This window comes from Ananas comosus, linkage group 17, assembly GCF_001540865.1.
Source record: "Ananas comosus cultivar F153 linkage group 17, ASM154086v1, whole genome shotgun sequence".
In the NCBI taxonomy this organism is placed as follows: domain Eukaryota; kingdom Viridiplantae; phylum Streptophyta; class Magnoliopsida; order Poales; family Bromeliaceae; genus Ananas; species Ananas comosus.
Window position 1 is genome coordinate 1,452,756 of NC_033637.1, and position 24,799 is coordinate 1,477,554.

Here is a 24,799-nt window from a genome sequence, read left to right on the forward strand (position 1 = left end):
TATAGGTCGTAGAAACCCTAGAAATCGGCGCCGTCGACGGAGCCATTGCCGACTCACTCTACCTCCTATCCCTTCCTCTTCGAGAAGAGTAGCAACAATTAGGGTTTCGAAGCAAAATGGTGGTGGTTTAGGCATTTAATGGAAAATGGGGAGGTTGATTTGGATGTGAAACAAAGGGAGCACTGCGAGTTTGGTTCACGAGATTCATCGTTTGATGTAAAGGATGCAGCTTTGTATTAGCATCTTCTCGAGGTATAATATTTATATGCTCTTGTTCCTCTTATTATGCACTGTACCCTTTGTTTTTGTGTGAGATTCGTTAATGGTGGAATTACTACTACATGCAATTATTTCAATTGCCCAAATAAAGAAAAAAAAAGAGTCAAAGATGATTAACAAATTCATTGTAGCTTGGTTCTAGTTGGATATTGTGTGATGTGTGCTTGCTGAGGCACTGTATTATTGAACCATTTTTTTGTGATCCGGAGAGTTGTTTCATTTGCTGTTGCTCATTTTGGATTTAGTTTTGGATTTAGAGACACCCAAAATTGAACATAATTCAATTTAATTTGTAATCTTTCATGTCACATTTCACAGTTATCAACCGTAGGATTATGCACTTTGTGAAATGAAATAGATTCGGCTTACTTTACATCAGACAACAAAGGATAAAAACATATAGTTTCTCCCCTAAATTCAAATCAGATAAAAAGAAATAGTTTTTCTGCAGTAAAAACCAATTATACTTGAGAAAACAAACCGGGACCGAATTTTCTCGATCATATGTTGTAAAAGTAAATCATGAACTAACAACCCGCATATGTTGCTAATTCTAGGAGGAGACTCACTAATATTCAACAGTAAGCATAAAAAGCCTATCCACAGGACCACATAAAGGTAGAATAAGATTATAATGTTTATACATCAATAACTGTACTTGCAAAATTTCTATTGGCAAAATAAAAACCGATTACAATGAGATATTGCGAGTTGCAAATTTCTGTTTATCTCGAAGATGGAAGCTTATCATTTTCTCTTCCTCGTCGACTGAGAAGTAGTTGACATCTCAGTGTTAGATTCTTAATGCCACATACCATATACACTTCCTCTCAAGAATTATTTATCTTTTATCTTACTCTGTCCTTCACTCCCTTGTTATTATTAAGTGGAGTGAAAACTTAGCCACCTTGCGTACTATGTCAATATAATGGAGCTAAATTGGTGTTATTTTCGCACCAATTTTATGTTTTCATCCTCCTAAGAGCAATATATGCCAAAACTCTGTATCCCACAAACATTGCAACCAACGCGGCGACGCATACGGTTGTACTAACCTGCCCTTCCAACTCTTCTCCTACTATGTCTCTTCGCTTCCCATGATGAGTAAAGCCCAAAGCGGCCAATTCGTGTTTAGTGTATTGAACTTCGACTAGAAGCCTGTAGCAGTAGAAGGTGAAGGAAGTATACTTCACCCAAGTCATGCAACTCGGCACATTTTGCACGTAAAACCCGCCGGTGAGAAGAAATGCCAACATGGTGATCGTGACCACGGTTGACGCTTGCTTTGCATCCATAATAACCGCCCCAACTGCAAGCCCTAACCCTTGTGCGACCAATACATACCCGAGTAGTACAGCCAGTGTAAGCACAAATGCCCCCGGATCAGGCCGGAGCCCGGCCATCCAATACAGAATTAGGGCGAAGACAGCCGGGAGTATGAGCTCCATTGGAAGGTCTCCGGCCATTCGAGCCATAAAGTAAGATGATAAAGTGTACATGCCCGACGACCGCTCTTTAATGAAGATGGCACGTTCTTGCGGGAAAGTGAAGACGGCGTTGAAGGAGGCGAAGACACCCCAGAATATGGAGATGAAGAAGAGGAGGCCGAGACGGTCTTGAACATTGTAGATTTTGGAGTGCCACCACATTAGTCCTGCGAGGACGGCCGCGGCCATGACTTGGAAGACCCGCAGGGAGTTGAATGTTTCGTGCCGACGCTCCTTGAGGCTCCTGCGGAGCAGGATCGTGAACTGGCTGAACCAGCCGACGCTGCCGTAGCTTTTTTCATTACCTAAATACCATTGGAGTATGTTAGACTTGCATTCAGATTCAGTGTGACATTTTTTGAAGGCTAACTCGTATTCAGAGATGTGTAACTGGTGCATTTAAATGATCTACCAAGTGACAATCACTAGTTTAAAACTATATTGGGAATTGTTGATTATTTGTCTACAGCTACGGCAGTTGTTTAGTTTGCTGCAGCAAGAGTTTATTAGTTGTTTGGGTTTAATTGCTTCTTTCAGTAGAAATTTTTCCATTTACCCACATATTACATACAGCTAGACGCGGAAGCTTCAAATTAGAATTTATACTTTCAAATCTAAAATCTCATTTTAGCTCGCCGCAGCTGGTTCTTCTATTTCTGCAATTTCTTCTCTACCTCAGATATTAAATAGCATTGTTCAGACACTAACCAATTTGGGCAGCATCTGCAGCAGCAGCAGCAGCAGCATTTATAGAAGCCTTCACTCTAGGGGCTAATATTCTGCTGTACGAGGCAATTAAGGACTGCTTCACATTGGACTTCTCTGCGTCACCATGGTAATCCATCTGAGCAAACCCTGCAATAACATGTTTACACCTAATCAGCAAACTTTTTTGTTTTTTTTGCCTCAGCACAAATAGATCATTTATAAATCAAGGAAATAATCAACACCGGCGAATTTTTCAGTTACCCATTGCTTATTTCATTGCAGTTATTTCGTATCATCTTTAACTTGCAAGGTTCTCAAATCAATTTAACTTTCAAAAATGGAACAGAAAATGAGCTCGAATTCAAAATTTTTGTATGATATTAATGCATCTTCGCAAAGGCCTCAAATTTTACAAAGACCCGTGCACAGAAAAATTCTATTAGGTAATGTAAATTATCATAACTACCTATTTAGTGGCGGGGAAAGTAGGGGAATTTATTGCCACAAGCCCATCCCAGGTCCGCAAAGCTGTAATATTCACAAACAAACACCTTTATTCCCAGCAAACTATTGCCTAGATCAGGTTCACCACGGCATTTTAGACCACATAAATCTCACCAACCTCTACAAATAGATTAGATGATTAAATACAAATAAAGCTCTTTTAAAAAATATAGGGCGGTCCATGGGTAGTGAGGCGGACCAGGTCCACGGATGGTTTTTCTCGTTATTCTCCCACTAACAAAGCAGGGCCACGCGTCGCAAAAGTTACGGGTGTGGTGAGGCAACAACACAAAATCGACTAAAATGGGCAAAACAAGATATCGAAATGAAATATATCGACCCACTTTTGGATATAAAATTGTACAACCCGCTTCTTTCCGCATTACGAGCCTACAACAAGGACATGGTGCAGTGAGTGGCACTACGGATTTTTTTAAAAAAAAAAAAAAAACTACATGACACCACCCATGTTTATCATTATTATTTTTTGAAAGGTAAGATTTTTATCATCATCATCATCACCACTACAATAAATTGTACCAGTCCAATACATTTGAAAAAAAGTTGTGAATAACTATGCGGGTAAAGCTCTTTTTTTTTTGGATTATTTGAGAGAACCTGACTAAACTTTAGTTTTCTTTTATAATAGAAATATGAATTAATTTTACTCATTTATATATACTCTCTTTTTCCCTGTTTTTTTGGTTTTTTTGATGCCTAGAAGATAGCTATCGTGGTCAATCGGGTTGAGATAAAATTAGAATGGAATCTTACGTAATGTATGATCTCCCCTAAATTATTTGCCTAAAAGCTATGATTGGTACAATACCTCCACACAAAATCCGGGGCCACTGTTACCACGGCTACTTTTTTGCCACGTGTGCTCTTGAGTCCCAGGGAAAGCTCCTGAATAGTTAAAAAGGCACCGCACCATACGATCCCATCTCCCCCCTCCTCTCTCTCTCTCTCTCTCCCTCTCTTTCTTTGATATGCATCGCTTTGTTGGCCAATATCTAGCTGGGTGGGAAATGCTAATTGTACATCCTAAGCAGGGTATAAATTTATTGTCCTATTCATATAAAATTTATTGAGATTTTCAGGATTAAAGAACTAAGAGATAGTAAAAGAAAGAAAAAAAAAAAAAAAAAGAGACCTTTGATTGGATGAATGCATGCAGTGTAAGATTTATATCCAAGTTTAAATGTGCGGGCTTATTACGGTACTAACTCAAAAGGAGGGGGAGGGAATAAGAAGACCGTGTTTTCGAATAGTGAGTGGTGACATTAGTTGTCGTCGCTAGAATAAGTTATTCTCATCACAAATGCACCGGATTTTCCTCCTCCATTATAGACTTATATAGTTTGTTTATTCAATTCAACCTAGATCATCCCTTTCCTTTCCTTAGGCCGTATAGATAATTAATTAATTAATTAATTAATGAGATGATTAAGCAATGAGTATAGAGAGCAGCAGTAGTAGCACGCTAGCTCCACTTACTAACCATTGGCGAGGTCGAGCATGAAATCGGCGGGGTTGACGTGGAACCGGGGAGTGAAGCCGAGGGAGGCGAAATAATCCATGGCGTCCCGGGCGGGGCCGAAGTAGAGGGAGTTGCCGTCGGCGAGCAAGAGGACGGAGTCGAACATTTGGTAGACCCGGCTGGAGGGTTGGTGGATGGACATGACGACGGTCCGACCCTTGCGGGCCAGGCCGGTGAGGGTGCCCACCAGGCGGGCGGCGGCGGTCGAGTCCAGGCCGGAGGTGGGCTCGTCCAGGAGCAGGAGGCTCGGGTTCACCAGCAGCTCGTGGGCGATGCTCACCCGCTTGCGCTCCCCGCCGGAGACGCCGCGCACGAAGGCGTTCCCGACGGGCGAGTCCGCGCACCGCGCCAGGCCCAGCTCGGCGATCACGGCGTCCGCGGCGGCGGCGCGCTCGGCGGCGGGGACGGAGGCGGGGAGGCGGAGCATGGCGCAGAAGAGGAGGGTCTCGCGCACGGTGAGGTGCGGGTAGAGCAGGTCGTCCTGGGCCACGAACCCGGTCCGGCGCAGGACCGCCTTGGTCAGGCGCCGCCCGTTCGCCAGGACCGACCCGGAGTGCTGCCCCGCGTGGGCCCGCCCGGCGAGGATCCCGAGCAGCGTCGACTTGCCGCTGCCCGACGGGCCCAGCACGGCCACCACCTCGCCCGGGCACGCCGACCCCGTCACCCCGTTCAGGATGGTGCGCTCTGCCGCGGGGGCCGACCCGGAGCCGGAGCCGGAGCCGGAGCCGGAGCCGGAGTGGAAGATGCGCGTGATGCGGCTCTTGTTGGACGAGGGCGGCGCGGCCTGGTCGATCTTGATGCGGTAGGTGATGTCGGTGAACTTCAAAACAAAACGTTACCGACATGATCTCAACATGGTATGTATGTAATTAAATATACACGTAAAAGAAAAAGAGAGAAAAAAGAATGCGACGACACATGCGCGCATGCATGCATGCATGCAGGGACGCGGAGTTTCTTGAGTTACTCGGTTCTGATACGTACCTGAAGTGTGAGAGGGTAACAAGTAGAGGAGATGAAGGAGTCCATTTTAGAGGAGTCGGTGCTGCTTCCGGTGGTGGTGGTGGTGGGGATGTAACTATGTGTGGTGTCACTTAAGCCATTGGGAGGCATTTCTTTTAGTTGCTTTGATATATGTGGGACTATTGTTGAAGAGATCGAGAAGTAGCTAGAAAGAGAGAGAGAGAGAGAGAGCGCTTAGGAGATTAGTTGGTGATCGATGGTGGCGAGGGGAGTATATCCGAGGAAGGAGAGAGGAAGAGGGGGGGATTAGGGAAGAGTATATAAAGGGGGAAAAGGAGGGGTCGGGTTGGGGGCTGGGGTTAGTGCATGCCACGTCAAAGTGAAACGCCCACAGAGGAATAGGGTACGAGCCTTTGGAGGGGGTTGGGAAGGGGAGGGTGGGTACATGTTTTCTCAGCTACGCTTTAGTGGATGCTGTTTTGGGAAGGAACGAAAATGAGCTGTAGCTTGTAAGTTATAACTCTTATAACCGCTTTGGTTCCCGATCTCACTCTTTCCTATATAGCTCGCCTTTATGACCCCTCTTTTGTGCCCTCCCTCTCTCTCTCTCTCTCTCTCTCTCTCTCTCTCTCTCTCTCTCTCTCTCTCTCTCTCTCCAATTCTTTTTCTTTGTCCTCATTGCAACAATATCACGAGGGGGGTGGTAGATGAAGTGCATGCACCTGGAGTTGCATGGTGATTGGTTTGGGATGGCCTATATGGCGTAATCAGTTGTTGACTGTGGGACAGAGGGAGTACTGTGCATGAGTTTGTGCCACAAAATAATATGCTTGTACTATGTGTTTGAGGGTTCACAGAACTTGGCGGCAAGAGAGAGAAGAGCATCGTCACTAATATAAAGTCATAACCTTATTTTTGAGTAATGTTCCTGGTACAATTCAAAAGAGAGTGTAAATTTATTTTTTTCGACAAATGAATAGCATTTTCTGCTTATATTATCTTCCGACCGCGTCAAAAATCTTGTAGCCTCTCCTAGCTAGTGTTGCTCTTCTTATCTTGTTTCCTTTTCTTGAGCATAAATTCCATGTGCCAAAGTAAAAGATGAAAGGCATATAATTTTTTTATTATTTTTTTTAACAAACTAGTGTGTTGGATATGCACCCCTCCATCTTTTTTTTTGGCTTCACTGGGTGGTAACTTAACATTCACACACACACACACACAAAAGATTCCAACAATAGAGAAGGCTATGTCCGAAAGCACCATTCCAAAAGAAAGATTTTTATGGCAGGCTGTTGGCCCAGTTTTTTTCTTTTTTTTTTTTTCTGGCAATAAAAAAACATAGTATTTGTTAAATTATATGAAGCTACCGTCATGTTTTAATAGATTAAACTTTCAAAAAATTATATTTTAATATTTATAGTTAGTATTTTTTATACCTGGATTTGAGACTTTTTTGGTAGATTTAGGACAAAATTGAATTAAATAGGAGAAAATATTATATGAAGTAAAGATCCTAGTGTGACTCAGACTTCAGACATTCTTTTCTAATATTATAATAAATTACATAAAGCAATCGCTATTCCTTAATATATTATGCTTTTAAATGATGATATTTCTAATATTTATATTCAACAGTATTAACTTTTTATATATTCACCTTTTGTTTTTTTGAAGAAAACCCTCACTTCATATTTGGCAAGATTTATAGCAAGTAATATTATTCATTCTACAGTGGATGTTTATCATATATCCCATCAGTTCAATGGGTGGGACTGATTCACTATTTCACTTGTCACATTATGTGACAAGTGAAAAAGTTTCACCTATTAAATGGATACGATATATATTATACACTCCAAATTAAGAAAGCGTATGAATATCTTCCATGCATTAGGAAAGGAGAATAAATATTAGGCTAACACTACGTGTCCTTAATATTTGTTTATAAATTCTCTAATTCTGCGTATCGATGAAAAAGAACCAGGTTATTCTCAAAGTTGTGTTGGTTAATAATCTTCGTGAACCTTCGAACCAATTAGGTAACATAGTTGTGAGAGTATAGTATCATATATACATCATCTAAAACATTAGTGGATTGGAGTACGGCTCCTATAATATTCCACTTATTCCATTACTGGGCAATGTAACGTATTAATTACAACTTTGATCTCGAACTTGTTTAGTTTGCTTTGATTGGAATAAGAATAGGAAGCTCGGTATCTTTTTCGTTGTACTACGTGTTTAAACGTTTTGGTTTATTTGTTTCGACTTTGGAGACGCTTGCAAGATACGTTAACTGGAAAGATAAAGTTAACTAAAAGATCCCCGCAGAAGCAATAAATACATTAAAGAATACAATTTTCGAAACGGAAATAGCCAAACTTTTACAAGCTTCTTCGAAGTTCTCCTATATTTATGATAATATAACTAAAAATCATACATATACGTATTAAGTTTGATATGACCAAAAGTGAAACTTTGCGCGTGCGCGCGCACACACATATAGGAATCAAGCAATAGACAAAAGTTTGTAGCACTACGTAAGATATTTCCTAAAGAAGGCTCGTCAAGAAAGAAAGATTCTGGAAATAATTCATATACAATTAAAGACTCATTTGGAGAACCATTCATTGCTAAAGTTGTTTTATTTCTTTTATATTTATGAGCGAATAGTCTTTGAGGAAGTTCTTTTAATTAAGACTTGATTAACTTGGTCGGTTGCTGCTTCCATATATGTAGTTCTTATTAAATATTAGAGCTCTATAATTTCGATAGCTTTTTCATAAAGCTAGAATCAGAAAGCTTAAATAGGGTATACCCCTGTTTAATCGAAAAAGAATCAGAAAGCTTAAATTAGAACTGCTGGTTGAGCCTTTCATTTTTAAGTTGCTTTTCAACACATTGAATTTCCGAATTTATTATAAAAACTTTACTCTTTTTTTATGCGCTCAATTGCAATGTTTCCTTACCAATAATGCAAGATTCAACCACCTGAATATTGCAATTGAGGATACATTTTGCATTCTAAGAGCCGTGTAAATCTTACATCCTACACAACAATAATTTCCATTTTACTAGTCTTACCACAATCGTTTTGTTTTTAATACTAAAAATCCAAAAAATTATTTCAACCCTTGGGCCGGTGTGATAGGGGTGTCAATTCAACTCGCTGTTTGCAAACCAGCTCCTTCTCAACTCGAAATGAGCTCGAGATCGAATTACTTGTTTAATAAACAAGCTAAATTTTTAAGTTAGTTTAACAAACGAGCCGAACACGAGCTGGGGTCAGCTCACTCGTGGTATGCACGATAACATCTCAAGTACATATATTCGAGGGCAAACATCAAATACCACTCCTGTGGTTCCGCACTTTCTCACTTTAGTACTCTTATGGTTTAAAGTGTATCAAGTTAGAGTCTTATGGTTTTATTTTTATCTTTTCGTTAGCTTTTTTGTTAATATTTTCTTAAATTATATACAAAAAAATTTCGGATACCCACCTAGGTTTACCGAGTATTTACTTTAATACCCTTTAGTTTTAACTTTGCCATTGATTTAACCAGAAAAATTAATGGAATTGATAATAAAAAGATAAAAATGAAACCACATGGCACTAAATTAATACACTTTAAACTACAGGATACTAAAGTGTGAAAGTATAAAACCACAGAGCCGTATTTGAAGTTTTTCCTATATTCTATATACCTAAATATAAAGTTCAACTCAATTATTAAAATCTCATTTATATGTAAAGTTTTAATTAATCTTGGATCAAAGTTAAATGGATAAGATCTCATAAATTTAGTTTCTATACGCAACCTTCACAATTCTTTGAACTTGTTGTTCATGGGCCAGCTTGTGTTCAGTTCGTTAATAAACAAGCCAAATATGAGCTGAATTTTTTGACTCGATACTTTAACGAACCAGCTCATGTTTGGCTCGTTAATTGACACCCCTAATTGGTGTCATGTAAGATATATATGTCCAGTTTTAGAGTGTATATGTAGCATTTATCCTTCTTTTAAATCTCTAAACTAAATAATCAAATTGCCTAAAGTTTTTCAGAACAGGATTACACTAGCAAACTTTTTGTAAACGCTCCAATATGATCTGACAAAAGTAAAAGTAAGAAGCTAATCTCTAAAAGTCAATTAGTTGACTTCTAATTAATTCTTTGTTTAATGGCACGAATTGAGCACAAATTATTGTTGATAAAATAACTACACTGAATCTCCCCAAGTTTCACGTGGTAATTAAAAAAAGTCAAATACAATAAATATATAGACACATTACTAGTAACAGTTTATGTTCTATAATAATAATAAACATAAATAAATGTTCATTTGATGGACCTAACAAAAACTAAAGCCCGGAGTAGTTTAATAAGGTGGTGCATGGATGATCCCTGTAGTACATGTGCAACCCCAATTCACGGGTCACCCCCGCGCCCAACACAATCTTGCTCGACTAATCACGTGCGACCCGATGAACCCAATTTAAGCTCAATTTAAGCAAGTAAATCCAATGCTTCCGCGTAGAGGAGTAAGTATCTGGCGAACACACAGTTACACAAAAAATGGTCGCAGCTTTGAGCTTGAATGACGTCCGTGGCCTTTGGACTAAAATAATTGGTTTCACTGATGCCACGAAGCGAATAAAAGGATAAACTCTTTTCTCGGCAATCTAGTTGATCATCTGTACAGAGAGGAACAACTTTATCTTCCGAGCAAAACTCTCCAATCCTTTTCGGGTATTCGAACGTGTCAAACTCCTGCTGGCCAGCTGGAATGAACTTCACTGAGTCCCCTCTCCGTTACTAGCTTTTATCTTCTTTCCTTTTCTTTTATCTTTTCTACTATACTTATTTCCTTCTCCTTTTTCTTCTTCTTCTTCTTACTTTTTTTCCTTTACTTTTTTTTTCTTTTTTTCTATTTTTCTCTAATATATGTTCCTTTTTGTCTCGGAGGTCCTATCTATTTTTATCTTATATGTTTAGTTCATCACGGGCCGTCCCTAGAGTAAGTGGCAAAGGATTTGGTGGTTTGTACCTGAGATCCCAAGTTTGGTGGTTTGTACCTGAGATCCCAAGTTTGAATCCTGATTGATTCACATTTCTAGCTAAATTTATTTCTAAATAAAATAAACGAAACGGATGGCATGCTACCTATCTCTAAAAAAAAATGTTCATCATGATTAATAATAAATAAAGTGCTATCTAGAAAAAAAAAAAAAAAAAAAAAAAAAAAAAAAAAAAAAAAAAAAAAAAAAAAAAAAAAAAAAAAAAAAAAAAAAACTATCTCTTCCTCCAAAAAGAGAAAAAAAAAACTTAAAATAGAAGGCAAAGAAAAGAAAAAAAAAAAAGAAAAAAAGAAAGTGGTGGGTCCCAAATCGCGTGGCAGCTGCTGAGCTCGCCACGTCACCCGCAGAGCACTGGGCTCGCTTTCCCGCCAAAATGTGGGCTCCGCACCCCACTCTCCTCTCCGGCTCGCACCTCCACGTGTCCCCGGCGATGCCACGAGTGGCGTGAGCGGAGAACATGCCCCCCACTTTCTCTTTTTCCTTTTTTTTTTTTTTTTTTTTNTCACTTTTGCGTGAGACTAGAGAGCACCTTTTTCTATACTCTCTCGCTGATCTTCTACTATTGCTTGAGTCTCACTTCATTTTTTTTTGTTTTTCTTCTTTTGCATTTGCTATACGATCGAAAAAGAGCGCAACGTAGAGTCGTAGACCAGCCAAACGAAACGCTATTCCAGGAATTAAGTGCTACTTCGATCCCACATTACCAAAAACAGTGGTAAGTAACAAGAGTTAGGTTGTACGTATATTCCCAATGGCAACAGCGTCACATAAGTCGCACCCTCCTTAAAATAAATAAATAAATAAACACATACATATATACATACATACGTACATACACATATATATATATATATTCCATGCATGCATGTTGAATTGGGAGATATCATTCAAACACACTAATTTCACATGGAGAATAATTCGCCACCGCCACAATACGGAGATAAATGCAGTAGGGACACGTTTCCTACTCCAACCATGGAATAGAAACGGGGTAGGGGTAGAGGGATTGGATGTGACATTGGTTGGTAGCAGAGTGGGGAAGAGCTGCTCCTTAAGTCAATGTTTTTTTTTTTTTTTTAAAAAGGAAAAAATAAATAGAGAAGAGATTGTGTGGTTAGAATGGGAAGGGCCCTTAATTTGTTGGCCAAATCTGATAGAAATCAATAATAACGGCTACGTCTTTGTTTGTCGTGGTGCGCGCATTGCGTACAATTCTGTGCACAAAATTTTTTTACTAAAAATTAATTTTCAAATAATTATTTTGTACGAAAAAAAAATGTCATAATATTGCACCTAATTCAATGTATTTGTCTTCCTACAAAGTCACTAAAGTTAGTAAAGCAAGGAGATAGAAAAATACCTTTGAGGTGTCGTAATTTGGAGGTTTAACAAGTGAGAGGTGTCATAGGTTATCTAGCCTTTATGCACACTTTGATTGGGGAATAAGTCTCAAATAAGGCGTGTGACAAGAGCTTCGTTCTAACCAATTGGAATAGTTCTTTTTTGGGTATAACGAGATAGATTATTTTAATATATATAATAAAGGTTAATATATATATATATTTTTTCAACATAGAGTATATTATATATAATGCTTTTTTTTTTTTTCTTGTGCTCCATTCAAATAAGCCCCCAGTGTCAAGAGAATTCACCACTCCATTTGGACAAACAGTCAAAAGTTGACTTTTGTGACAGGTGGCGTATCATTATTGGGAAGATAAGATCACTGCAATGCGCATCAATGTGGGGGGTACGTGTGCTGCATGAATTCATGTAATTAAGACATGTCTTAACGATTGAAGAAAAGGATCTAAATGCAATCATCCATATGCCTTAGTACAAAGAATATTACTACTTTTCCTTTGTTTTACACGAATTCGTCGATTTCGTCCGTCGAATATTTCTAGTTTTTGATCCGTTAAACAGGACAACGTATATTAACTGAAAACTTAAAATTAAATTATAATTTATAATTTATGTAAAGTTTTTGCTACTGTTCACTTGCAATAGCTTATGCTTAGTAACCTCATACAGCTAGACGTTTGAGCTACGGAAGAAACAAGATATAGCGTGTATTCCAAGCTTTTAATTTAATTGTATGTTATAATGTTATTGATGAAGTGTTACTTAGTAGTACTTTAGAATAATTATTATATGATAATTTCTTCAATATATAGTTTCTGTTTGTAGAAGTACAAAATTGGAGTCTCTATTTTAGGATCATATATAGTATCTTATTTCACAAGTTATAAAAATATAATGCTATCTCCATTATCGAGAAAAGATAGTCGGAAGTAAGATTTTGAAAGATAAAAACTACATATTTGGGAACTTTACGGAGAATTAGGAGATGGTAATTGGTACCATGCACACACCATCAACAAGATTAAATCACCTCAGTTTATATTCTCTCCTATATGTATGGGACATGTAAGTGCGCTTTGCGTTTGTTTCGTATGCGTGTGTTTGTGCGCGCGTGTGTGTGAATGCGCGTATTAATTAAAAGAGGGAATGTTACAGCCAATGGTTGTTCTAAAACGGGGGCTAAATTTACTAATCACACTCATCACCATCATCTCCTAATTTCAAACCCCACTTGAGGATCTTGGGAGTAAAATGTGTAGCAACTGACAAAGGTTTACCATTTCTTATCCTCCACCCATGGAGCAAAGGTGACGACTCATTTCCTCATTGGATGGAGTACTAAAATTAAAAGAGCCATATTGCATATTGCTCTTCACACCGCCCCATTTAGATCCTGTAGGATTTGGAATTGAACGTATGGCCGAATTAAGGGACCATCTTTTACATTCTCGGTCTCTTTTATGGCTTTTCTTTTTTCGCAGAGAAATATAATAAAAGGTTCCGTTCAAACAAATTAAGGACACACTTATGAGATAGGAATTAAACGCTCGTCTATATGTTGAGGCAACGCCCTGCAATATATAACATGAAATGGATCATCGATATGCATCTACTCCTCGGACATTAGACACCCATTTAGGAACAATAAAAACAAATCTAACCTTTCGGGTTATATCTATGTGATAACACCAAAGAAAAGATATTAATTATTTCTTGGACTTTCACCACATAAACAATTAATTCGAAGGTACAGTATACCTGATAGTTGTAGAGAGTTCCCTAACCAGTATATATATATATATATATATATATATATATATATATATATATATATATATATATATATATATATATGGGCAACCTTCTCGATCTCACGAGTCTTATTTATTCTAATCATATTTCTTTTTACCCATAATTCTTTTTTTTTTCTAGAACATTAATTATTATATATAGCTATTAATCAAATCCATTTCCCCACATCTTTGCTATAGCAAAAAGTAATCAATATCATCTCATCGTGATTTTTTAAAGATAAATATAATATGTGTCCTATCATTAATTTGATACACGCGCTATGTGGTTGAACCACTAACATGAAAAATGTAAAAGATGGCGAACATCAGCAGTACTTTCCTGGCGATTCGACAACTTATCCTCATGTGATGGCGAAGCCCTGCAGGTCCATAAGCTAGATTTCTGTGGTCACACTGGCCAGGCAAGCGAAGCTGGTCCAATCTTCTTCGTCCAAATTAGCAAAATGTGGTACAAAACTTATATTTTCTTTTGTGAAATGGACCAGTCTCCCAATAATTATTTTCATCGAGAAAGTAGAGGACACATGTCCACTTTCTGTTAAAAGAAGAAAAATGATTGTACAGCAGCGTGGAAAGTTGCTCAACAAGTGAGATCTTAATTGCTATATATGCTTGTAGTGAGTAGTGCTGGACCTAGCTACGACCTAAATACGGCTTTAATTGATTTCTAAAAATCGTATTATATATCCAAGGACTTATTTTTTTCACTAGTTAATCTCATCACTCTTTCTTAAAAATATTATATCCAAAAAGATTTTTTTAAATCATTGCGGGAAAACAACGTTATAATTCTTGGTAAATATAGAAATATAAAACATCGATCATTCTCTACAAAGTTTAAACTTTTGGAGTAAAACAGTTGTTTGTTCATTTTATTTAATATGATATCAGTGTAGGAGGTCCCCATCGATCAGTTCGGTCGAGTCACGCCATGCAAGCTACTAGCATAATTGATTTTTTCTTATTTAATTCAAATTCACTTCATTAGTCTATCTAAAAGTCTCGAGTCCAGATATAAAAGAAAATTATTAAATATAAATATATAAAGATATTATTCTCTACAAGCTTAAACTTTTGGAGTAAAACCATTGGCTCATATAATTTAACATCCTTGGATTAAAAGTTATAATCTTACATCCCTTATTGGATTGTAAACTTTTAACTTTTTCTAAATTTATATATAAAGCACACCATACACGTACCTAGCTTATATCTGGACTAACCTTCAATTAATCTCCATCAATCTACCTAAATAGCTTCTGCAAAATTTTGCAAAGAGCAATGCGAGCTCTGCAATCAAAAGTTGCCTGTAATCTTTCAATTTTACTACCTAAAGACTAACTTCTCCGCACTAATCTTATCATTTCTTTTATTAATACTAAAAACCTAAAAGCAATTATAATTAGCTAAACCTTAAACTGGTGGGTTGTAAGATTTCAATTCCTTCTAGGTTGTAATGGCTCAAATAATTAAGGCCACCCAAGCCTATATATATAATGGCTGTTGTCAGCGGTCCTATTGTTAATTAGGAAGGAAATCATTTTTCTGGTGATGTAGTGTGCGTACATATGATTGAGACTATTCATTAATTGAATCATAAGATTTGATAAAACATCGCGAACATTCAATTTGGAGAAGTACCCATAATTAATAATTTACATGTCTCGTGATCGTTATCAATTTACTGTACATATGTACGTAGGAATCTACAAGTAACTTTCACATCCATTTGCTGTCAACCGCTCAAAAACTATTAACTGTCAAATTGAACTAATATAAAACATCTAAGAATATGATTAAAAACATCACTTAGGTGCACGAAATCAGAAAAGTTATGTAATATGCACAAAAATAGAAATGTATATATACATCCACATTATAAGTAGAAAAGCACAGCGTTGCACGCTTGGCATAACAATGCTATAATTTCCAAAAATAATTCAGTCTTAAATCTTTAAAATAATTTTATCAGTAAACTTTGATAGAATTTAATTGTGTATGTAACATTAATAAAATTTTATTTAAATTTTAATTATCTAATTTTATGGAACAAAATAGAGAGAATCATATTAGATTTTGTTAAGATCGATTTATTTATCAAAGTAAAATATACTAAAAAATTTAAATCATATTGACTGATAATTTTAAATGGATATTGGAGGATAAAATCAGATAAAAATTTATAAGAATGTTTTAAACATAGTGTATGTAAGATTAATATTGTCGATCATCAAGTCTGATGTGCCGTCACCGGAAACAACACAAAAGTGAACAGGATGATTTATTTCTAGAAATATTCTAGCCTATCTCTTTCTTTACATATAGTCAGAGTGAAGTAAAAATACAATTTTAGAAGTAAATAGAGGCGTTTACTTTTGCTTCCTTTCTACCGATGTCATATTCGAATAAACAATCGACAACCTTAAGCATGATTTTGGTTATTTGAATTTTACAAGACTAGAATTTTATAATTTTTCAATGTTATTTGAATAGTGGTCAAGTGGTCTCAAAATCACCTTTATATATACTAGCCATTACAAATAGTCAATTTTGAAACCATTTGAATACTAGACAAGTAGTGTCAAAAAATTATGAGATTCAGAACTAAAAAAATTCAAATAGGCTAAATCAAGTTTAATGGTGCTAACTATCGATTTGAATGCTTCATTACCGGAAAACGACGTAGAAATAAACATCTCCATCTAATTCTATAAGAATTCTATCTGTACTCTTTGTATATACAGTAATGAGTCAAAAGTTTTAGATATATTTTTTTCCTTCCGTATCCAGATTTATTTTTTATCTTATAAGATTTATACCTATTTTTTAGATATAAAGGTGTCATTGTTTATAAAATATTATGGAATTGAGATGGCTCGGCACCGACTTTAGTACCACCTACCCAACAAATTAATTATCAATTGAATTGGAAATAGTTTATAAACAGTAACCTTAAAAAGTTAGACACAAACAGTACTCATGTATGCCATAGCCAATCGATTTTCAGATTGTGAACCGAAAATTCTAAAGTTTACATTATTTCGATGAAAATTAAAAAAAAACAAAAACAAAAAGTGAACAGAGATAAACTTTCCTAACTGTCATTTTCTATGCCCAACTTTTCCGGACTATTTTAGCGTCTAAGTGCCGTGGAACTTTCCAAGAATATACGTGGATAAAAGATCCTTGTTCGTATATTATATATATTACATTCAACAACAAGTCTCTGTCTCCTTAGGTTAGCATATAATTAAGTTAACATTTGGGGCCCCTCATACATAGTGCGGCATTAGTAGGCTCTCCCTATTAATTGCTACGTTTCACTATTTGTAAATACTTCTTCAGTGGGGCTACAGTACTTAGATACCTTTTTGCTAGTGCACACGCTAAAGTAAAATAGTAAATAATTAATGAAAGAGGATCCTCTCAACTACACCATCACACAACGACGACTTTTTTTTTTTTAAGAATCATCTTCTTTTTTTTTTTGTTTACGGCTAGTGTTAACACTTATTGAAGTTATTAGTAGGATTAATAAAATATCTAGTTAATTCAGCATAAACACTTAAATATAATTAAGAGTTGAAAAAATCACACCCATGGAAAGCTCCTATGTTTCACACAAAGAGAAAACTCCGATAAAACTTTGGTGAAAAACTTTTCAAGCTTCCGATCCTTTGCTATGCGATTAGTTTTCACATCTATCCAAATATTTATTAGATATTTTTAAATACTAAAATTTATATTCTAACAAAAAGGTATAATTTTTAAATAAAAAAAATTAATACATGATAATAGATTAGGAGCGCGTTAATGAGACGTCGAGCTCTCTACAAAGATATGTAAATTTTCCAGAAAACTCTTTTTTAGGGAGAAAGAGTGCTTCTTACCACGCTAGAAAGAGATGACATACTATTTCATGGCGAGGACGTGGTCGAGCTAGCGAAAAAGAAAAAGCCGCCAAAAGAGGAAGAGAAAACAAAGCAAAAAAAAAAAAAAAAAAAAAAAAAATCTCTATCTCGACCGAATAAAGCCAACAAAGAATCCCGGGACGGGATCGAGGAAGGAGAGGAGGACACGTGCCGAGCCGTGCTCTTGTGCCGCCCCCCCATGTCGGAGCAGCACAGTTTTTAATGCACACGTCGCTCTACACGAGCCCCACCCATGGAGAGAGAGAGAGAGAGAGAGAGAGAGAGAGAGAGAGAGAGGGGGGGGAGGTGGAGAGTGGTATGTAATGGATGCTGCATTGGATTAGAGACGAAGAAATATCTAACGAGGATGCATTAAGTCGCTTTAAAGTACAAAAAATGGGCCCCGTGATTGGCTGGTCCAAGAGGGCCATGTGTTTGGTGTACACGTGGGTGGTGTTTCGGTGTAGTTGCTCCATTAAGTCATTCATTCGGTAGAATCCATTAGGCGTTTGTTCAACAAGTGCATTTTAGTCTCGACCCAACTCAAGCAGCATCGGGGGAAAAAAAATATTGGTACTTTCCTCCGTTTACAGATTTGAGTTTGGAGCTTTGAATTTGAACTTATTTCTCTCATTTGGGAGTGTTGATGATAACATTCAAATTTGATAAATTGTATGGCAGAGTAATGTCACAATTTTATACATATTTTACAACATTTTAAACGAATAATCACTACAACAAAAACAGTCTATAGCGACACTTTTAAATGTCGGTACATGTCAAAAAAAATGTTGCTGGCTAAATTACCGACATTTTTAAAAAGTGTTGCTATATGTGGGGTCGCTAGGTATATAGTGACAGCTTAAGAGTGTCGCTATAATCTAAAAAAGTGCTGCTAATTTACCAATATTTATTTAAGCATTTAGCAACCGTCGAAACTCTACCTCGTTGGCTGCAGTGGCAGAGGAGGACGAGAGGGAAGGGCTCTTCGTCTAGAATTTCAATGAATTGAGTGAGGAGAGAAGGATAGACGGTAATCGATTTTTCTTTTTTTTTTCTTTTTTGTTTGTAATCGGGCCGAATGAGTTGGGTGGGGTGGGTTGAGTAGAGTAATCTTTTCTTTTTGGTTGGATTGAACTTTATATTTAGGCATTAGTAGATGTTTTTTTAAATCTGGACATAAATGGGACACTTACACAAAAGTGTCCAAAATATGTGTTCCTATAATCAAATTCTGTTGTAGTGAATTGATGCAATTCATGAAAAGAATGGTGTAAATCAACCGTAGTTAAAATGATAATTACAATAACAAAAAAGGACCGATGAAATATAATTCGTTAATATCAGTAGACGCATCGGATTGTATGATATTTGATCTAGAACCCATGGTAGTTTATTTGCGTGTGTGTATTTATTAGGTCGATCGAGAGTTCAACTTTGAATCAAAACATTTTCAAAAAAAAATCTACAAAATCTATCGTTTTTCTAGTGTCTTGTCGCGTTAACTTTAATTTAGAACTGCTCCTCCACACATACTGCAAAATAAAAGTCAGCTAAAAACTTAATTAAAGAACATTTGGTCAAATAACATTTGAACATGCAATGTTAGCGGGGGTCTATCGGCACCCTTAATGTCGTTGTCTTTTGGAGCTAAAAAAGAGCCGTTGAAGACCACGCCACCATGTCTAAGTTTCAAAGTAAAATTAAAGTGCGGAATGAGAGTGGTGGCACGCCTAAATTTTGTCCATCCACAAAGGTGCTCTTATTGGCCCGCTTTGCGTTGTCGAATCCATGAGTGCCCTTCGCCACCTTTTACGTTATCTTACGGCTTTAATTTGGACAACAAATATCGTGTGCTATACCTAGTTATTCAATCCTAAGCAATAGCTTTTGCCCTCTCGTAAAAGCATTTTGTCCACTGAAAAAAGCTTTAAAACTGTTCCAACATGTACATATTAATGTGAAAATATTTTATTGCGCTTTTCGCTCTATTGCAATCACTATTCAACACATAAACTGTATCGCAATTCTTTGTTAATTAATTCCACCAACCGCCAACTATCTAATTAATACATTTTGCGTCTAAGTAAATGGTTGCAAACGTGCTTAAATGGAGAAAGAAGAGTCCAATGCGTACGCATATGTAGCTTTCGCTATGCGACAAATGCTGGATTATTACACCCTGCAACTCTACGAGCACCCATATATAGATGCTGTTGCAGGGTGAGTTGAATTAACCTTGTCGCGGCACGCTTACGTGCTTAAATTTGCATGTCGGTTTTGCGATAAGATAGATTTGGATCCCCATTTATTGGTACTTTTAAGAGCGCCACTCTTGTGTCTTAGTGCCGAGTACCATTGGTGGCAAAATAAATATTGACCTCTGAATTCAAACATGCATCGTCAAGGAGACATCAATGATCCATTAACTAAACTTATGTAGAAAAAGATGTCTCCATATTTATCATATTTCCAGCGACCAAGAGTCAATTTGCTAGTGTTCATAATGAATACGAAAAACTGAGAAATTGGAAGTGTTAGTCTCCCCTTTTTTCTTCTGACAAATCTATTGGAGCTCATCCAAAATATACATCGAAGTAATCCTTTGCTTTCTTACTTCAAAATCCTTTTAGGACAATTCTTTACAAATATAAACAAATATAAATTTCTCACAACCATTTCCTTTTGTCGTTGTATTCGAATCTTGACTAATAATCCTGGTGCATGCATGCGCAAGTGCGTAGATTAGATGACGGAAAGGTTTATGTAATCATGTAAACATGGTCTGTAACGTGTAAAATCAGTCCTAGTGACATATATGGGATAGAAAGATTCTTACAAAACGTTATTTAACTACGTTTAAGCATTCCTTCGAGAGGCGGCACAAGCCGCAGAGACTCAACATTTTGTAAATATATACTAGAACCTGCACCTTTATGGACAATTAATTGATCGAACTATATTAAACTATTGATATACTAGGCTCTATTATTAAAGAATATTTTAAATCACAAGCATTCTTATATATCATGCTTCCTAGCTAGATTAAAGAAAAAGTTATGAGATAGAGTATTTTATTTTTTTTTTTTTGAAAAGAAGGCATCAGGGTCCATAATCTATAGGGTGTGTTTGGTTCGCATTATGAAAGATTACTAGGAATGAAAAGATGTCCGAGAATCTTATTCCTATTCATCCTATTACTAAGAATGTGGAATTCATGTGTTTGGTTCACACGGTCATATTATTTAGCCATGTTATTTAAGATTACAAAAAATATACAATTAATTTATTTATTTTTTAAATTAATTTTAGATAATCTATCAAAAATTTCAACATTTTTTTAGAAAAAAAGAAGAGAGAGCATAGGTTAGAAAGAGAGAGCATAATTAAAAAAAATAGTAAGAAAAATAGAGTCGAAATTAGAGGGAGTGAGAGAGTTGAGATTTTAGAAAAAGAGGGAGAGAGAAAGCTTAGTTTAGAGAGAGAAAAAGAGTTAAATTTTAGAGAGAAAGATAAGTTTAGAGAGAGATGTGAGGTTATAGTGTAAAGAAAAATAATACCAATTAGCCGACAGGTAGAGAGAAAGAAAGAGATTAGACATATTATGATTACCCCAATTCATATTATAGGATACCCACCCTTACTAAAGGGAATGAGATTAGTACTTTGGATGAATCTTATTTCCAAGTAAATCCAATATTACCAACTAGATTACTTAGTGCGTTTAGTCAAACACCGTCATATTTTTTTATTCCTATTGGATTACTAGAAATCTTTAAAAGATAGCACGAACCAAACGCACCCATATGTTCATGTCAAATAGGGTAATTATTATTATTATATTTTGTAGTCGTTCGACATGCAATAGCTAGATGTACAGATATAAGATTTCGTAGGTAATACCTGCTGCTTCTTTGACCTAACTAATGAAATGGGACTAAAAAAATTTATGAGATTGTAATAAGTAGATAATTGGATTGTTTAAAATTGTGGGTTCGGCAGCTTTGCGAAAGAAGCAATGGACACCTGACATGTAATTTACTTTTTTCAACTTTTTATTTTTCTTTTCTCAGAATCTTTCATTATTTATTTTTATAATTAAATCATAATTATGAAGTTATGATTTGCATTACTTTTTTGGGGAATTTGGTACCATGACAAATGTTAATTATTCGAAAAAATATGGTGGGAATGATTTTCAATTTAAGACCAATTTCATCCACCACTCTCACGCGATATTTTAATTCATGTCATTTACGTAATAAACAGCAGCCGGAATAGTCTTACATTTTGGGGAGCATAATCATTTAGTGAACTAAGGATGATTTTAAGAGATTTAGGTGAAAGCTTAAGCCCTAAAGCAAATTTGGTAAAGTAGTACAGAATATAGATAGCGCATTAAGTAAATTAGGATTTAGAGTTTTTCTTTTTTGAGAAAATTAGGATTTAGAGTATTGTGAGATTAATTTTGATTAGGCAAATCCTAATTAAACTCTACAGGACCGTTTCATGCAAGATTGTATGATTCCGTAAATGTTGAACATTTTATATTGGAAATGACAAGTTTCTTACTAACTTATCAAGCTACTTAAGCTTGCAACGTTGCTAACTAATGTATTATTATTAATAGACTATTAATAATTCCCATCCAACATGACAATAACAATATCTCCTACTCAATAATAATTCAGTACTCCTACTAATAATCTACAATAATAATTTCAATATTTTACTTACACCTTTTATGACTATCCAATTTGAGTTGAATGGTAACAATTTAAACAATTCGATCAAACTAATGAAGAATTTTGAAATCTTACAAACCTTAAACCAAATGGGCCCCTAGATGTAAAATATAATGCATTGGCAGGGGCTCTATTGAGCACGGCTAACTAGGAAATGGCCGACAGAGTGCGTGCAGCTAGTGTGTGGTTGAAGATAGGGATGTCAAACGAGCCGGACTGGAGCACGACAGAGTGCGTGCAGCTAGTGTGTGGTTGAAGATAGGAATGTCGAACGAGCCGGACGGGAGCACAGCATGGATGCTACAGTATCAGTACCGGTCCGACGGTGTCTGGTACATCAAATCATGTTGGGCCAATACACTTAGTCCGTGCCAACTGGGCTAGCACGGTCCCGACCTCCCGACCTCAAGTCTCAAGGCAACTTGTCTTCGACCTTGGGGGATAGAGTTCCTTGGAAAAAGAGCTTGCCCCTTTTTCCGAAGGAGCTCTTCTAGCTCCCTATGTCTCCCAGTGAGGTTCTTGAGAGGAGTGGGTTTTGGTCCAATACCTTCTTCTGATTAATCTTTTCAAAAAAGATTTATAAATTTTTTAAAAAATTATAAAATTATTATTTTTTAACTTTTTATAAATTTTAACTTTGTATCGAACATCAATTTAATTAAATAGGTATAATTTATTTTTTCATATTTTTAAAACTTATATTTGTTTAGAGCTCGGCTCCGAGCATGGCTCGATTCAACCCGGCCCGTGCCTTCTGGGCTGGAAAGCTGTACTGGCCCGAAGGCTTCGAGGATCAAACCCGGCACAATCCTGCTAGGATTTGACGATGAGTTGGGCCGCGGCAGCCCCTATCCCATTTTGGTCTAGATAATGTGGGTCGTGTTGGTCCGACACAACCTACGTTACACCCCCTACATTATATCTCAAATGTATCTTGTGCATAGGTGCATAAGAAGAAAGAAAAGTGTAATTATATATTGCTAGAAGACAAAGATGGATAAAAGATTTCAAAAGAGAGCTCGAATTAAAAGTATTCTGTATAAAAAAAAAAAAATAATTATTTGTGTAATTCTTTTCTTAATTAGTAAATTTTATTTACCTATATGCTTTTGCTGTTGTAACGAACTTATGGTAAAAAATTTATTCAACTAGTTTGTTGCAGCATTTTAATAATTAGTATCAGAGCAAATACCGGATTTATAGCACTTGGTATTAAAATGGTTCATGAAGCAACCATGCGGACTCACAAACCTAAATTATGTACCACTTTAGCCGAGGCCCCAGAGACCAACTGCACCCAACAATTCTGGGCCCTTTTAAGGCCCACAAACCACAGAAATCACAGAGAATATGTCCTCAAAGAATTTATGCCCCAATAACCAAAATTTCATATTCGGTTTATATTTTCTGGCTAATTAAAGTAATATAATAAACTAATTAAGGGAATTTGGCCTTTTGCCTATCCTCCCGTTAAATGACTGTTGGTGAACCCGGTTAGGTCAGGTTGGGCTAGCTCAAGCCTAACTCGGATCTAAGAGGGTGAAGCTTGGGCTCTAGCTTATTATCTGTTCGGATTTGCTATTTATAATTATCATATGGTACGATGTTTAATTTGGCAAATAAAAGTTTAAAATTTTAGCTGTGGCAGAAGACAAAGGTGAGATTTAAAATTCAGAGATAAAAAATTTAATTTCAAATTCTTAAATCTGCTACAGAGCAAAACATTTGATAAAATTTTAAATACAACATTTTTTTCAATAGCAAAATTAGACTAGCACGGAGAGCTGTGGGCTGGCTGTGCCAAACTATTATGGAGTTGAAGAAACATATTCTAAAATGCGCATCGAAATATTACAATTTTATGCACAGAAAATTTCTACATATTAAACAATCTTATTGTCAATAAAGTACTTGATTTATCTCAACTGTCGATTTAAAGCGGAATTGACCAACTGAGATCTATCCCAACTTTTATTGACGATCAGATCATCCTAAGTACAGAAATTTCTTTTATTGTTCTACAATAGTTATGTACATTTTCAAACACAAAACACCAGTTTAATTTGTAATTGATATTGACACGTGAACACGAATGTACCCTGTCAGATGATCAGTCGGTGGTATAAATGAAATTAATTGATGATAATTGCTGTCAAAGTTTGGAGAAGTTTGTAGAAGAACTTTAATTTGTAGAGTGGAAGGAGCAGGAGTGAGTCTGTTCCAACTTTTGTCACACTTAAAAAAAAAATAATTCGAAAAAAAAAAATGCTTAGTTCATCTTGCCTAATGAATGAAGCATGTAGCTTGCTACCTTTTTCTCAAAAAATAATAATAATAATAATAATAAGCTTACAATTCGAAAAAATTTGTAAGATTATAGTCCTGTATCCGCGGGTTTAAA

General features: G+C 36.3%; 1 protein-coding gene and 1 long non-coding RNA gene across 2 annotated transcripts; one reads left to right on the forward strand and one right to left on the reverse strand.

The window, feature by feature from the left end:
* Window positions 1–2,745, forward strand: LOC109723278. The gene is made up of 2 exons (XR_002219659.1): window positions 1–252; window positions 2,487–2,745. It is a non-coding gene; the product is annotated as an uncharacterized LOC109723278 (long non-coding RNA).
* LOC109723277 (ABC transporter G family member 25) lies at window positions 921–5,863 on the reverse strand. Its single transcript, XM_020251601.1, has 4 exons — window positions 5,503–5,863; window positions 4,480–5,338; window positions 2,475–2,621; window positions 921–2,071 (listed from the first exon to the last, which is right to left on the reverse strand). The coding sequence occupies exons 1-4, from the start codon at window positions 5,629–5,631 to the stop codon at window positions 1,242–1,244; spliced, it is 1,965 nt and encodes a 654-aa protein (XP_020107190.1). The 5' UTR covers window positions 5,632–5,863; the 3' UTR covers window positions 921–1,241.

Coding starts and splice junctions, on each gene's coding strand:
- LOC109723277 (XM_020251601.1), bottom strand. CDS start 5,631: ATGCCTCCCAATGGCTTAAGTGACACCACACATAGTTACATCCCCACC. Junction 5,339..5,502: donor GTTACCCTCTCACACTTCAG/GTACGTATCAGA, acceptor TTTGTTTTGAAG/TTCACCGACATCACCTACCG. Junction 2,072..2,474: donor TGCAGATGCTGCCCAAATTG/GTTAGTGTCTGA, acceptor AATGGTATTTAG/GTAATGAAAAAAGCTACGGC.